Genomic DNA, 16,494 nt, shown 5'->3' with positions numbered 1-16,494 from the left:
AGGAATTTGTAAGAAGAAAGAAGTAAATATGTCTTATAGTCAAAACACTAGGGCAGCACCATGACTGCATCAAATCCTTCTGCTTCACGTTGTCATTACCACTGGCTGTTTAGAGAAAGGATGACTGTAAAACTATATGTATACTTGGCTGTGTTCAAACAATGTGTAATCCTGTATCTTACTGTAGTGTTGTATAGGGCAGGGTGCTTTATGAGAGAGGGGAGAATATTACCAAAGCTATGACAGCAACTGTTAAAGTAAATTTAAATAATTGTGTGTGTATAAGTTATATAAAGTTTTGCAAAAAGTTTGAGAGGATAGGCAGATGAACACTATTGAAATGAATTCATCAACTGTGCATCTACTTAGCATCTTTCTGTATGGGGGTTATTTTTTCTATAAATGCATATGTAACTTCTAGAAGTCCAAATGCACATTAGACAACTTCTCTTAAGTAAGTATTGTGTTGTGGTAAATTGTTCTCTTCTTTATCTAAATTTAATTTCTTCAGTTTAAATAGAGTTCTCTATCTCAATTAAAATCAAGAAACAATTGCTTGATTCGTATTGAAGTCATTTATACTGCTAACTTTCTAAATTCTTATTTTGCTAGGTAGTGCATAACACTGCTGTTCCCAATGCACTTGCTGTTGATTGGATTGGAAAAAACCTCTATTGGTCTGACACGGAGAAAAGGATAATTGAAGTATCCAAACTCAATGGCTTGTACCCTACTGTACTTGTTAGCAAAAGGCTGAAGTTTCCCAGGGACCTGTCTTTAGATCCTCAAGCCGGGTTTGTAAAACTATTAAAAATCTTAAAGCTTTAGACTATACCCACTGTGGCAATTGTCTAGGTCTATTAACATGAAAATTAAAGTAATATAGGAATGTATAGATATTCTACATTCAAGCCTAGTAAATATGGCCATAGCATAATAGTGATGAATTTAAAAGCTATTTTAAAATATCTGCTTTCTAAGCATTTTAAGAAGATTATTTTTATAAGCAGTCAATTGAATGAATAATAATAAAAAAACTAATGTTGGTGCCTCAAATTGTGAAAAAAGGAAGACAAAAGACTCTAACATGGCTTTTAGTGTTTATTTGGTCAAAGCTATAAACAGCATAAGCACTCCTCTTAATGCAGGAGACATGATTGGTACCCATAGATAGTAAATAGCATTGCATCATGAAATGTATTCAAGAACAAAAGCAGTGGGCCATAGAAAAGGCTGCTGCTGGAGCTTAAAAATGGGAAATGCCTTAATATGATAAAGCTGTCATTCATTTCTAATTACGTTATTTTGGCAGATGTAGAATATAAGAATTTGCATTTTTACTCTATAATGTAGGCTAATTACATGATCAAAATTATTTCTATAGAAGTTCACCCTACAAAACATATTTGTTAAAAAACACAATTTAGAGAATGCTGTTTGTGATAAATTATAATACTCTTAGAGTAGCCAAGAGAGGACTAGTGTAATATTTTAAATTCACTATACAAAGTATGTTTCACCAAGTAACTTAATTTACCATATTCAGCTACCATTAGATTTTGGTTATTACTAATATAGTCTGTGTTTATGTCTCTCTTGTTTACAACTTGAAAATTATTATATCATGATGCATTTTATAGGTTACTGTAAATATTAATATGGCTGAACTATATGGAATCAGACAAGATTTGCAATGTGTTGCTGTTTCCAAAGGAGTGTACACATTTCAAAAATTCACTATGTAGTTATATAATTATTTTATAATATTTTAAAATATTTATTTACTATAGCAACATCATGTTTAAAACAATTTTAATTAAAACATTTATGAGTATTTCAATGATGGTTTCAGTAAATATTAGCCAGATATTCTGAATTAAGCCTCCATTTGCATTCATTCACTAGTTTATGAAGAATGTGATTGTTTGTACATTTTATCAGAAATTTTTTTATTTAAATGTCTCATTTATTTTACTGGTTAAAATTCAACTAAACTGACCTGGCTTCTTCTTCTATACCACTGAAGATCCTTCACTTCTAATGAAGGAAAAATTTGCCTGTTTATAAACACAAAAATTGTTTCAGAATTTCCTGTTAATGAAGAAAACTCTGCTCCTAGTCCATTGAGTGTAGCTGATCAAGCTGTGGGTTGATACAATTATTACCCCTTAAAATGAAGACATTCTCCAGTTATCATTAACATAAACTAATCATTAAAATGTCCAATTAAAAAAGTGAAGTATAAATTATTGTGAATGCTATGAAAGTCTCCTTTGATCTCATTTTTGGATAGTTTTTGTATTATAATACAAGTACGCCATTTTATAACCAAAGAAATAGATAAACTTAGATTTTTTATTGAAAATGCCACCTTTCTTGGGAGCTACAATTCAAAACTGCCATTTTTAACATTGTTGTCTGATTCCCCAGAGCAACACAATTGTTTGTGTTGTATATACTTTTGCAGCTGTATAAAGAGCTTTATTCAGAGAATAAAATGTTGTATGGTCCCAATTCAAAGATGCCATCTAACTGTATAAGATTATTTAAATAAATATAGCTATGCCACTACACCTCATATAACTACTGTGATTTGCATATGGTTAAAATATGCCATTTCAACTAACATTTTATTCTGAAGAAGTGTGAGTTCTTTAGAGACATTTGGTGAAGTATAAGTCAAGAACTAATGGGAACACTGATGTGTTCAGTGCTATGAAACAACCAAAATTTGGAGAGGCAATTTGGAGTATCTTTCTAAATTTGTCTCAGAAAATGATGTGATTATTTTTAGGACTTTCCTTTCTACGCATAAGAACATTCAATCTCAAATGAGTTACATGACTTTCTCAAAATCATTTAATTGGTACAGAATTAACTTTGGGCTTTAATTCATTTTCTAGGCTGTGATTCTACATTTTTTTCTACTACATGAAATTTAAGTTTTAAGTAACAAAATGCCCACCATAGTTTGAGAGTGTGTTTTTCAGGAAACACCCAATCATGGGGGACGGGACTTGAGGCACAAAAGTCCTACATTTTTCCATCTGAATAGTGAGACTATTTTAATAAAAGAAATAGTCTACATGATGAGTTTGTAATACATGACATAATCATAATAAGCATGACATTGTCTGAACTGCAGGGTCTCAAACACTGCTCAGAACTATTCCAATGAGATATAGCCTTAGATCCATAATTTGTGCCTAAAAATATTTTTCTATTTTTTTAAATTAACTGTCAATCCCAATTCCCTCCCCCTCCCCTCTTCCCCTGCACCCTCACTGGCCACCCTATCCCATCCCTTTTCTACTCCCCAGGGAGGGTAAGGCCTTCCATGGCGATATTGAAAGTCTGTCATACCATTTGGAGCAGGATCTAGGACCTCCCCCATCTGCCTAGACTGAGAGAATATCTCTCTATGTGGCTTGGACTCCCAAATTCCATTTGTGTACTAGGGATAAATACTAATCTACTACCAGAGGTTCCATCGATTGCACAGGCCTCCTAACTGACACCCAAAATCAGGGGATCTGGGTCAGTCTTAAGCTGGTTTCCCAGATAACAGTCTTGGGTTCAAGAACAAGGGCTCCCCCTTGTTCAGGTCAATTGTTTCTGTGGGTTTTACCAGTCTAGTCTTGACCACTTTTTTCATCACTCCTCCCTGTCTGCAACTGGACTCCAGGAGTTCAGTTCAGTGTTTAGCTGCAGGTGTCAGCTATTGGATGAAGGCTCTAGTATTTTCTTTAGATTTTTGCTTAATGATCTATTAACTGAAATAATTGCATATGCCATTTTGATTTTGAAATATATAATGAGTACATGTAAAAGATACATTTCATCTATATCCATTATTAAATATAAATATGATGATAATGCAAAATATGTTATAAAGATTATTTTATACTGAGGTAGTTAGCTTATGTCAGTCCTTCCAATATATGGGAAATATAGGAAAACACATTCAATGAGGGAAAATGACTGGCTTGTTGGAATGACATTTTACATATCTTTTCTTTATCCAGTTGTAATAATATAATTTTCCAAAAACATCAGAAATAACTTTTTCCTGTGTGAAATATTTCCTAAATGTGTCTCATTGGACACTAAACACTGAACACAATATTATAGAACTCCTTTTTATTATAAATACTTTATCTTTCCACCTAGAAATGAGTATCTTCAGCTTAAAGACCATGGCCTATCCAGGGTGTCTATTAAACTCTCTGGGGAGTCTGTCCTCTTAATAAATAGCTAATTGCACATACACAAGGTGGTGGGGTCACAGCTGTAGAGACATGTGTCTGCAAAAGAAGATACATAGTTGAACTGGAAATGACATGCATGACTCAAAGAAAGCTCTCATAAAGAAGGAATGTTTACTATGAGGAAATTTAATTTCTACTTTTATGTGCAAAGCAAATAAATATTGTTTTAAACTTTGCAATTACATTAACTCACTTCTCTTACTAATTTAAAAATTATAAACAATTAAGTAGAGTATATTTCTGTTTAGGCATAATCTACAAGAAATGAGCACACATGATTATTCTCATGATTCTGATTTAGAGATATATTTAGGAGAAAGAAGCCTCTCTAATTTTGTTACCTGGATTTCTGAGAAAAACAATAAACCTGTCATATTTGTAATTTTGTTTATTCCAAACAATCACTTCTTCAAAACCATAGAGTCTATTGTTATGGTTACAAATAGATATAATTTTGAATAATTATACATGGTGTTATTATGGTATAGGTGCCATTTTGGGCTAAAACTTTTCTTATGTGAACTTGGAATTATTATCTGGCACAATTTCTAACTCCAAAGATTTTCATTAAAGAATTGATTCTCATATTAATTATCATTAACAAATGTTCCACACAAGTTCCACACTTGGATGGTTTATTGTAGAGATAAAACACCCATTTTGTTATAGAAATCTTACTAACAGTCTTGAAAACACATACTTACATACATACATACATACATACATACATACATACATACAATATAGAAGATACTGTACCTTCAGACAGTAACAGGTGATCCTGATAGGAGCACTCATATTCAGTGGAATGATATCTTCCTTCAACAAATGAGACTTTTCTTAATATTGCTCTATTTAATGGGAATTTACTTAGAAAGTCAAGTGATAATATACATGAAATCAAGGAACATAGTACAGTTGTGCCAGTATTATATAGCAAGTATTCTACTGGGTGGGTATTATTAAAACAAAAACATATGTATTCACCGATGCCGTATGTGTAGTGTTTTGCTAGTATGCTTACTTATTATATAACTTTGTTTTAAGTATTAAGCAACTGCCCTTTTCATAATGGCCTTATAAAATAAAGTTATTATTAAACTTCAACATTTTAGGAATTTTGGGCTCATGAAGATTAATTAAATCTAGGTTTTTGAGAAGATTTGGAATTTGAGTGAAAGCAACCTACTTCTGTGGTTTGCTTCCTCAACACTCTATATATCACTTCTATGAGAAGATGCTATTCTCAAAGACTAGATATTTATAATATTTGCATAGTATAGTGAACTCACTCTGTGACTCATAGAACCCTGAAAACATGATGTTGTACTTCTGCAACACAGTCACAGTCTGTAATTAAGTATTGCTGACTTCTATAATCTGGAAGACAAAGCTGCATTTCACAAGGAATTTCTAAGCTAATTATAAAGATATTTTTCAGTTTAAAGCAAACAAAAATTTCATCAACAAATTCCTCCAATTTCCATGCATTCTCTTTCCTATAATTGTAAAGTAATCTTTTCTAATATGTTATGTCCATATGTACTGAATTCACTCTGGAGGCCATTGAACGCTAGCATACTTTTTCATTTTGCCTCCTACCCCAGAGTGTTTAGAAATATCTGCTACACAGTGTGGTACCAAGGTATTGCTGTTTCATTGTAAAGTCTTCTATCTGCTTAAATAGGGCTTTAAATTGTGTTAGATATTATCTGTCATTGACTTTAAGAGAAGAGCTACCTGATTGTGAGCAAAGGAACCTTATATCATCATGCATTCTTCAATTATTCCTGTAATAAAGCAAAATCATTTTGCTGACTATTTGCACATTGATCTTATAAAATCCTAAGGAAATACATATCATTACCTGTCAGTGCCTAACAATAGCAGAGATATTTTCATTGACCTATTAGAGTCACACAGTGTCAGACAGTGCAGTCATGTTCTGAAATGTGTTTCAATGAAAATATTGTTTTTACAAAGCATTTCTCAAATATATCTCTTCAAATCTAACCTGAAATAGGAACTAACAGTAATCAAGAAATAATTTGTGGAAAGCAGATGAAACAAGGTGAATTACATGTGTACAAACAAATCTTTTAATTAAAGAAGCACACATAAGACAACGTGATGAAAGACCTGAAGTAATAACTTGAAATTATAATAAGGAGCTTACTGGCACTGAGTTCACACATTTCAATACCAAGAAATTACTGGGAGAAAATATTTAAGCCCTTGAATTAAGAAGGGCCTGAACTTAAGGAATCTTAGAGCTTGAAAACCTTAAGAACTTTGAGAGCAATATTAATCAGAAATGGTTATTACGATGTAAGTCTTTTCAGTTATATTTGACAGCCTAGTGATGATTGTTCCCATTTGATCAGGAATAAAAAGTTAATCAGAAGGAAGATAAAAGTTTAGAATGATGTGTAGTGGAATGCAGAGCATTGGAAATTCATAATTTCATTAGTAGTTTCCAAATCATAACTTTCACATGCAATGATTTTTAAATTTCGTGACTGCATTTAGTGGTAAAAACACATTGCCTGTATCCACATGTACATAATTATACAGAAATACAAAGGCTTTTTCTTTTAAACCATTCTGGATTTAGCACAAAAATTATTGATTGCTACTTTTACATAATATTTGCTTATATGTTTTATAAAGTGATACATAAAGCATAAGTAAATTTGCTTATATGAACTGTGTAAAAAGCCTGAAGGAACATATCATATAGGACAGGAAAAAGTTGAAGTCAATACTCCAAAATATAGTGTCAATAGGACATGTGAGGTATTCTGGTTTATTGAAACAAGGTGAATTGCTTGTCATTATGAATTGTATTTGGTCAACTTTCCTACTTCCTATCTCTCTCCACTGTGTAGTATGGAGAAAAACGTTTCTCCATTAGCTCATGAGAATGATGTGAAAGATTGTTCATAAGTTCTGATTCCCCTCCTCCAGTAGAATTAAAAGTATACTCCACTGTTGCTGGGTTCTGTGGATCTGGGATGGTACCCAAGGGAGGAATTCTACCAGTTGAAATGAATAGCCTGCTCCCAAGTCTTCCTTTTCTTTAGTTCTTAAGATTTATTTCTCCTCACTATTCACAATACTTAAGTAGGCATCAACAATATTTGTAATATCAAAGAAAATTGTTAGCATTTTATGTAAAATGAGTGCCAGCAAACTATGATTGTTTTATTCACAATGATAATATTTTAGTCTTTTATTTGATATATTTCTTCTGGAAACTTTAAATTTTCATTTATTTATTCCTTTTTCTTCAGTGCTTGAACTTGTGCCTTGAAGATGATGTGCAAGTGCTCTCCCATTGTGCCACAGCACCAGCTCTGGATATGTTTACACATTTCAATCACATATCACATTGTTTAAAACTAATACACAATGATTTTTCTTTTACAATGTAATCATATTTACAAATCTTCAAATCTGGAGAATTAAGTGTTAAGGAGTTTACTTAGAAATAAGAAAATACCAAGAGAACCAAAATATAGTATTAAAGTTCAAGTTTTGATAAGAAAATGATATAAAGATTTGACTAACTCAAATCTTCAATAATGGAATTTTCTAGCTAAAGTAAAATTCATTTAAATACAGCATAATTTCTCAGTAATGTGTTTCCTATCTATTTTTGTACATCACAGCATGCAGTATTAATATTTAAACTCAGGCTGATTAGCAATACCACCAACAGTATCAAGACAAATTTTCCTTTTTGCTCCCTCCCCTTTCTCTTTCCCAGACCTTCTGATACTGTAATTTAAATATGCTATGAGGTGGAAAATGCTACAAAGATACATACATACTCCTCACGTTTCATTAGATATGGTGCCCAAAAGATATAGGTGGCTCTTATAGGCTTAAGATGTGACTACTTCTATAAACGCAGTGCACTTAATTAAAATTTTCTTATTTTCATCATGTAAATAAGAATATTTATTTATACTTGTAAGGTGGTAATCAATGATGATGTTTATTGAAACCATTTACGTGATTAGAACAGTTTAAATGGGTAAAAACCCAAAACTTAGAGAAGACAGATTTAAGTAGATAGATAATGATAGATAGATGAATGACACAATAATTGGTTGTTTTATTCTTGTAAGAGCAGAGATAACTGTCACAATTTTATGTTCATTAATTTTATGCATCGGTGAGTTTTCAGGTATAAAATAAGCTCATAATCTATGATTTTGTATATTACCAAGAACATGATGAATGTTAAATGAATATCTCAGTTTTTTGTTTTGGGAAACAAACAAAAATATAAGAAAAGTTCTCACTGAAGTCTTCAGGAGATCCTCAGTTCAGAGATACACCAAGAATTAAATTGGAAACAGTGAAACAAAAAAGTAAAATATCGTGTGATGTTTTACTACAGCAGCTCCTGTCAACGAAATGGCTATTGATTTTCTTTCCTAGGTATTTGTACTGGATTGACTGCTGTGAGTATCCTCACATTGGCCGTGTCGGAATGGATGGTACCAATCAGAGTGTTGTCATAGAAACCAAGATTTCAAGACCTATGGCACTAACAATAGATTATGTCAACCATAGACTCTACTGGGCTGATGAAAATCACATTGAATTTAGCAACATGGATGGATCTCATAGACACAGAGGTTGGTCTAGCTTTATAGACAAGTCGGTATTTACAAGTGCGGAGAATAGTAATTTAAATAATTTATGAAATAAGTTATTACTTTAAGCTCATAATATATATATACATATACATCTGTGTATATATATGTATTATTTTGAAATTGCCAGTTTGCTTTAATTGTACTTTTAAAATATACAAGCGGATGATTTTTTAAAAATAAACATATGCATGTGTCCTAACTGAATTGGAATAGAAAAATACTTGATTGGAAAATTAGTTTTTTATTGTACTATGTCAAGGTTTTTTTAAAAGTTGAAATTAAGGAAATTATTTCTATGAACTGTTAAGTAATGCTAGAAGGCAATATTAGCACATGCTTAAATGTACAGTCATAAACTACATCAGCAGCAGTAAACAGCTCCCACATCAGAATAAAATTGAGGAAGTATATAAATATAAATTTATATTTATTTATAATTCAAAATATAAAATTCAATACATCATAGTTTTTAATTTCTATAATATGTTAGTTTCAAATTGCATCCCATTTATAAGTGAATTTGATATAAAGAGAAATTGTGAGAATGATAATGAAGATGAAATATTAAAAAGACGCATTTGAGAGGTAAAGCTTAAGTAAAGGAGAGAAATATGGAAAAACATGTCACAGATACAGCAAGCTACAAAGAACTGACGTGAACTCTCAAAACGTTGGAAATCCATGCAGTATGTTTTTCTCACTGAGTAAAGAAGGAAACTAAAATTTTACTGATTTTTCATGAATGAACATTGCTTTGGGTATTTGATATTTTGATTTCCTAATATCTTCTCAAATACACTCAGTGCAGAGAACCTGTTCCCTTGGTGTGATATGATTTAGAGTGATTTCTCCTTTGTCTTTAAGCTTAGAACAGAATTAAAGAACAAAAGAAAAAGAGAAACAGGAAGGAAGGAAGGGAAGATTTTTCTTACTTGTCAGGGGAAACTCTGAAACTGTGTGCCAGCATGATGGCCTCAGAAGTCCAGAGCCAGGATAATCAATGAAAAGATATAAAACATCCCAAAGCCTTAGAACCACTAATTTTGCCCGATACCCTCTATGCTGATGTTTAAAGCATTTCAATTTTCTAACAAGCATTGCTGAGTTGTCAGAGCTGCTCCCATACCAGAATGCAGTGATTAGGGAAGCATATGTAAAACAGGTGTTGACAACTAACTATGAACATTAAGAAACCACACCAGCATTCAATTAGACTAGACAATCACTTAATGTGCAAGTTGAAACTTTGATCACAACACCACCAAATCACAATTATGCTTTCTACCCGGAAGTCTAAAAGCAAATGTTCTGTGTAGTCATAGGTTGACATAGCCAAAGTTTTATCTGTCTCTATAAATGCTGAGCCTACGTTTTTACATCTATAAAATGTACTAGACTTCTGTAAGTATATTAATCCTTGATAAAATTTACTGTATAGTAAAACACACAAGAGTATTTAATTTGTTGTTATATATTGAAAATATATTGCAGTATAAAATGTTTGCAGGTCCTTAAACTGAGTTGTGGACATTTGAGCATTAAATATTTATAGTTAAAATACCAGAACTATTAGAAAATGTTGACTATATCCTCTGTATGTATTTTAAAATATATGATGTATGTTGCTGACTACTCCTCTGACATATTTAATATGAAATCAAATGCTCATTTGGATGGTATCTTGCACTCATGAAACTGGTGATGACTGTTGGTAGAGACACAAAGCAGATCTGGCATCATAATTTAAAACAATGAAATATTTAACTGATTATTTTATCAGGGTGTTACTAAGTTTTAAAATGATTTATATATAGTGTGAGTCACAAGTAGGGAAAGAAGTGAAGACAAAAAAATATCTCGAGAAATATATTCTGCTAAGGAACCTGCCAGAAAGACTACTGAGGCATTCTTTTTTTATTTTGAGTGACATGGCTGCCAATACCAGGGTATAGAATAATAATTACCTGGTATATCCTAATATTACCTGAGTTATGCCGACTGCACAGCCAGTGGAAAGGTTTCATGTACTGTATTGGTAAAAATGACTTTGATTGCCCTAGGCACAGGAAGGAGTTCCATATTTGAAAAAAAATGATAGTGCTTTATGAATTTGAACGACATATTTCTCTAACTGCATTTTCCTCTTATTCTTATGATTGTTATTATTCTCACTTATTTATGCTGTTAGAATAGGAAGCCAAGCTCATCAGGCAAGAATGTTAGTCTAACAAACATATGTCACAGATGAGTAACAAAAGTTTCAGAACCACTTTCTCTTATACACAAAGTTTTAGTAATGAGGAAAATTAACCTTTAATGAAACTCAATGTTTTAAGGAGTTTTGCTCCTCAAGGTTTAATCAGTCTTAACTATATAGTAATTCTGTAAGTGAAGCATTCTTTATTTGTACACGATTATTTTTTTGAGATAGAGTCACACTCACGTATCTGAATTTGGACTCAAACTAACTAGGTAGTGATGGATTACCTTGAACTTCATATGTTGATGTCTCTATCTCCAAATTACAGACAAGTCAATACGCTGGGTTCATATGCTGTGGATGCCCAGGTATTCATGCATATAAGCAAGCACTCTATCAATTGCAGTGCATTCCCACAAAATATTTTTTGTTGTTTATCCTGTTCATGAACCTCTAAGGGCTTCTAATTTCTGTGCTTTCAACAAGACACAGAATATGGCCAAGGCACATGCCCTCTTGACTTTTTCTGCAACCTCCTATCAAGACTCCTTTATGAACTCACATTGCTTGAATTACATAGTATTTAAAAAGAATAAAGAATTCAAAATATGTTAATCAGCATGCTGGCCTTGAAATTTTAAATTTTAATCTCACTTAGCCATGTGTATCTCTAATTTATCTGCACACACATACACACACACACCACAAATGAATATATGCATACATGCACACACACAATCTCACTCACATTCACCTAAGCATATGTTATACAGTGTGGATATAACGATATTGTTTTATAAAGTAACATTGTATAAAACAACAGTATAATTCAGTAAAATAAAATGTTATATTGATCTTGAATTATTCTGTCAGTTTATTTTAAATTACATGTTCATTGTTTCATCAAATGATTTTTATTTTTGTTTTTTTGGAATCCCTCCAAATCATTTATTCACCCATTCCACAGTCACTTTCTGAGATGCATTATACTAAACTTTGGAATTATGAAGATGAATAAATCCCTGTCTCCAAATCTAGTTTGCAGATAAAGGTCTGGTTGTAGAAATGGAAAATGCATAGCTCTACATTCAGAGTGGCTCTACTGGCCTTTTCACATGGGAAATTACAAAGCATTTTCCATATGGAGAAATGGTATGTGTCAAGTACTGCAGAACCTTGAATCATTGTAGCTGGTATATAATTTGTCTGTGGCTGAATGGGATAAAAAACATATATAATGACCCAGATGAGCAAGAACAAATTGGTGCCATATTTTGACAAGCCTTATATACTTTATAATTTGGTAGCTATCCTTTAGGTCATAGGGAGGCATTGATGGTGTTTAGTTTAGAGAATGCTGTTATTAGTTTTGACAGCAACATGGAAAATGAATGACCCTGTAAGGGCAACCAATTTAAACACTCTTAAAATATTTCAGGATAAAATACTTGAAGTGACTGTGGTGGGGGAATAGGCATACAGTTCATATTCACTACTAACTTATCAGCTAAATATAATAAATTATCAAACTTAACAGGTGAAAGAGTGGTTGCACTAGGTTATATATATTTCCCCTACTAAGGGGAAAGTAGTCCTCTGTGATATAGCTATTAGATTTCCATATGTTTATGTATTTTTCAAGAGTTCAGTATGCCAAAGTGAAGATACTGAATCACAAAACTCTGTTATGAGAGGACCACTGGTTTTAGTAGCATGAAAACCTCCTAAAGTCCATTCTGCTTGCCTTCAGCAACGTATGTTAATCTATAAGTACCTTACTGTGAATACCATACTGAAGTAGTTTTCAGAAGTATAAAGGCTTTATTATATCAGATAACTTACATTACACGTACTTCTTAACTTGGCTTTGAGAGGTTCCACAGGGGATCCAAGCACCATGTCCATCTCTGCTAAACACATTCATTCAGTTCAGTGATACTGCATTCAAGACTGTAAATGCTGCTATAATCATCCCATCAAGTGCCATGAGATCGACTCGCATCAGTGAAGTGACTGCAGAGATTATGTAATTAGCCCAAAGACACATAGCTCATAATCAAGAGACTCGGGTTTAGCTCTGCTTAGTGCCAAAGCTTACATCCTTTCACTTTTCCACACACTTCACATTTTAAAACTATAATAAAAATTTGATACTTACTTACAGTATCCCCTATTAATAAAGGATAGAAGGTATATAAGTGTACAGATACATAAAAGTGTGTCCACTTGAGTATTAAGAGTCCAAGTTAAATGATATATTTAAGTACATGCAATAAACAAGCAAGCATAGCAAAGTCAGTCAAACAGCATTAACTACACTCAAATTTTATATTTCATAGCATCCTTGGTATGTCTGCTTCTTTAGTGGAAGGAAAAGAATACCAGTGTACTTAAAATAGATAGTATTCTCAACCTCTGTGTCCTAAACATTTTTGAATGACCCTTTGACAGGGGTCACATATCAATAACCTCCATATCAGATATTTTCATTATGATTGATAACAGTAGCAAAATTACAGTTATGATGTAGCAACAAAGTAATTTTGTGGTGGAGGATCACCACAGCTTGAGGAACTGTATTAAGGTGTCACATAATTAGGAAAGGTGAGAATCACTGCCTTAGTTTATCTCAGGTCCAGAAACAAATTATTCTACATGTAGCATTTTAAATAATACTATATTTTTCACCCAGTCTGTAGGCTGGCATATCTGATACTTCCAGAATGCTGTGCTTCATAACAGCCCTTCATGTACCCCCACATAAGAAAAGAAGGAGAAAATTCTCCAGGGCTCATTTTATGGGAACACTAACCCTATTCAGCAGCACAACATCTTTAAAACATAACTGCATCCCAAAGGCTAGTATTAAATATTGTTAGATAGGTGATCATATTTTTGGTCTTTACCCATCTCACTGATACCATGCCATCCTGTTCTGTTAGGAAAGTTTGATGTTATAGTTTGCTATTTCAAATCTAACTGTATTTCCTGAGTCCAGGGAAACCAGGATTTGTTACTTAGGAATTCTATCCACAGAGTTCACATTCTTTTGCCTTTTCCTGGACTGATCACTACTAAAATCAAGTGACTAATGTTCCAGAAAGGATCATCAGCAATGATTGCGCACATATCTAGATGAGAGCTTACCTTTCCACTAAGGAAAAGAGAATTAAAAACCAGGAAATTCTATTGTGAACAAAAGTTCACTCTACTGTATCAAATGACATGAATTTGGACTTAATTTCCACTTTCTATAAACTGTTTTTCTGGAACTCAAGATTTATTAAGAAGATGTGTTGCCAAAGAAGTGACCGAAAATACTCTGTGTAATCACAGAAATCTAAGTGATGAGAAGGTATTTGTAGATGGAGTTTCTGTTCTGCATGGTTCTGCAGTCTTTTAACCCCAAATGAATACACAGAGGCTTTTACTAATTACAAACTGTTTTGCTGATGGCTCAAGCTTCTCACTCTCTAGCTCTCTCTTAATTACTAATCCATTTCTATAAATCTATGTATCTCCATGTGGTCTTGGCTTATCAGAGTATTCTATCTTCCCAGAAGCTACATGGCACCTGCCCTAGCTACTCTGTGTTTCTCTTCCCAGCATGCTCTTAGACTGGTAGCCCTGCCTATACTTCCTGCCTGGCTACTGACCAATTAGCTTTTTATTAAACTAATAAGATAAACATTTATTTGCATCATACAGAAGGATATTCCCAGATCAGTTTTTTGGAGGAGTTTTTCTTGACATTTCAACTTGTTTCCATGTGCTTTAATCTTGTGTAGATAAGATGGCTGGATCCATATTTACCTACATGTTGGAATTTATGTTAGTATACCAATTTCTATGATGAGCAGGTGTAGATAAGATGGCTGTATCCATATTTACCTACATGTTGGAATTTATGTTAGTATACCAATTTCTATGATGAGCAGGTGTTGTTGGATATAATTATTAACTGCAATTCATCAATGAATTGTCTTTGATAAGCTAAAGAATTCCATGCAATTATGTTGACTGTCCCCATCCATTTAAAGGACAACAGTGTGTCCCAGACCTGAATATTCTCATTATCCAAGTGTTAGTACTAACCCTAAGTTTTAGTACTGCCTACATCCTGTGGTTGTTTCCTCTGAGCGTCTAGTATGTGATGTGAAGGGACTTTTCTGTGTGATTATTAAAAAATATGGACCATAAAGTAGTAGACTGATACTATGGAAAGGAATCTGAGTTTCAGCAAGCTTCTAGGGAAATAGCATAAAATGTATTAAAAGAGTTTTTTATGAAGTGTAACATTCACATCACAGAAAAGAGACAACTATCTCTATGTATAATGAACCTCACAAGCTTTTGCCTTAGTGTTTGTGGAAATTTTCAATATTTGAAATATTTTACCATGAAATGGAAGCAGTCTAATATGCAAGTTTCCCTATTAAATAATAGCCTCTAGAATGTTTTATTCATAATTAAATACAACATTTTAGTACTTTTGAAAAAATATCCCTTTATCACAGTCTATTGCTGAGAGTAGCATTCACATAATGGGAAACTGTTTGCAGTAAAGTTAAACTTAATGACAAAAGGCAAAATACAATTCAGTTACTATAGAAATGTTTTGGAGCCAGTGAAATTAACTGTAATTTATAAAACACCTCAGAATTTCAGTATCGATCATGCCATTGAGTTTGGGACTTTGAATAGGACATGTTTTGTTAAGCTGTATGTGTGATTCAACAGATGACTGTTTTACAAATATCACCTATGTTACCCATACTCTTGAAATATGGACATTTTGACCACTATTTTCATTGAGCTCTTGGTCAACTTCAACAACATCATCCTCTCTGATACGTGCACATGGGTAAATTAAGGAGCAGCAGGTGTGCTCAGAGACTCAGTTGCCACAGGCTTTCAAGGCTCCCGTCCATAGACAAGGACTTCAACATGCTTCTTATTTGAAGATTAGTGAGGGTAGAACAAAGGCATATTGTTTTTAATTAATTAGTTTTTTATATATTTATATTCAGTATGTCTAGTGCACATGTGTGTATTCATGTGTGTTAGGTAGATACATGTGTATCTACCAGTAAATTTTTGAGATGAGGTTTCTTACTGAACTCAGAGTTTGCCGGTTCTGCTATAGTTTACAGGCAGTAAACCACTGGAATATCCCTAGCTCCACCTCATTCCCCTTTTCTGGGGTTCAGAACTCACACTGTAATGCTTGTCATTTGCCTGCTGCTCAGGACCAAAGTGAAATCCTTATGAATGTTAGGCAAACAATCTTACCCGCTGTACCACCCCCTCAAGCCCAGAGAAGGACTTTTTCTCTGTTCATTTGCTTGCTTAGTTT

General features: G+C 33.0%; 1 protein-coding gene across 6 annotated transcripts in view; it reads left to right on the top strand.

The window, feature by feature from the left end:
• Positions 1-16,494, top strand: part of Lrp1b (LDL receptor related protein 1B) — a 1,890,041-nt gene that overhangs the window by 1,651,870 nt on the left and 221,677 nt on the right. For all 6 annotated transcript variants that reach the window (XM_040745299.1, XM_040745298.1, XM_040745301.1 and 3 more), the window contains 2 exons: positions 613-794; positions 8,718-8,917. In XM_040745299.1, coding sequence (XP_040601233.1) covers positions 613-794; positions 8,718-8,917 — 382 coding nt within the window. The remainder of the gene's footprint in view (positions 1-612; positions 795-8,717; positions 8,918-16,494) is intronic.

The sequence above is a fragment of the Mesocricetus auratus genome, unplaced genomic scaffold (genome assembly GCF_017639785.1).
Source record: "Mesocricetus auratus isolate SY011 unplaced genomic scaffold, BCM_Maur_2.0 Super-Scaffold_100004, whole genome shotgun sequence".
Taxonomy (NCBI): domain Eukaryota; kingdom Metazoa; phylum Chordata; class Mammalia; order Rodentia; family Cricetidae; genus Mesocricetus; species Mesocricetus auratus.
This window is presented reverse-complemented; position numbering and strand designations above follow the sequence as displayed.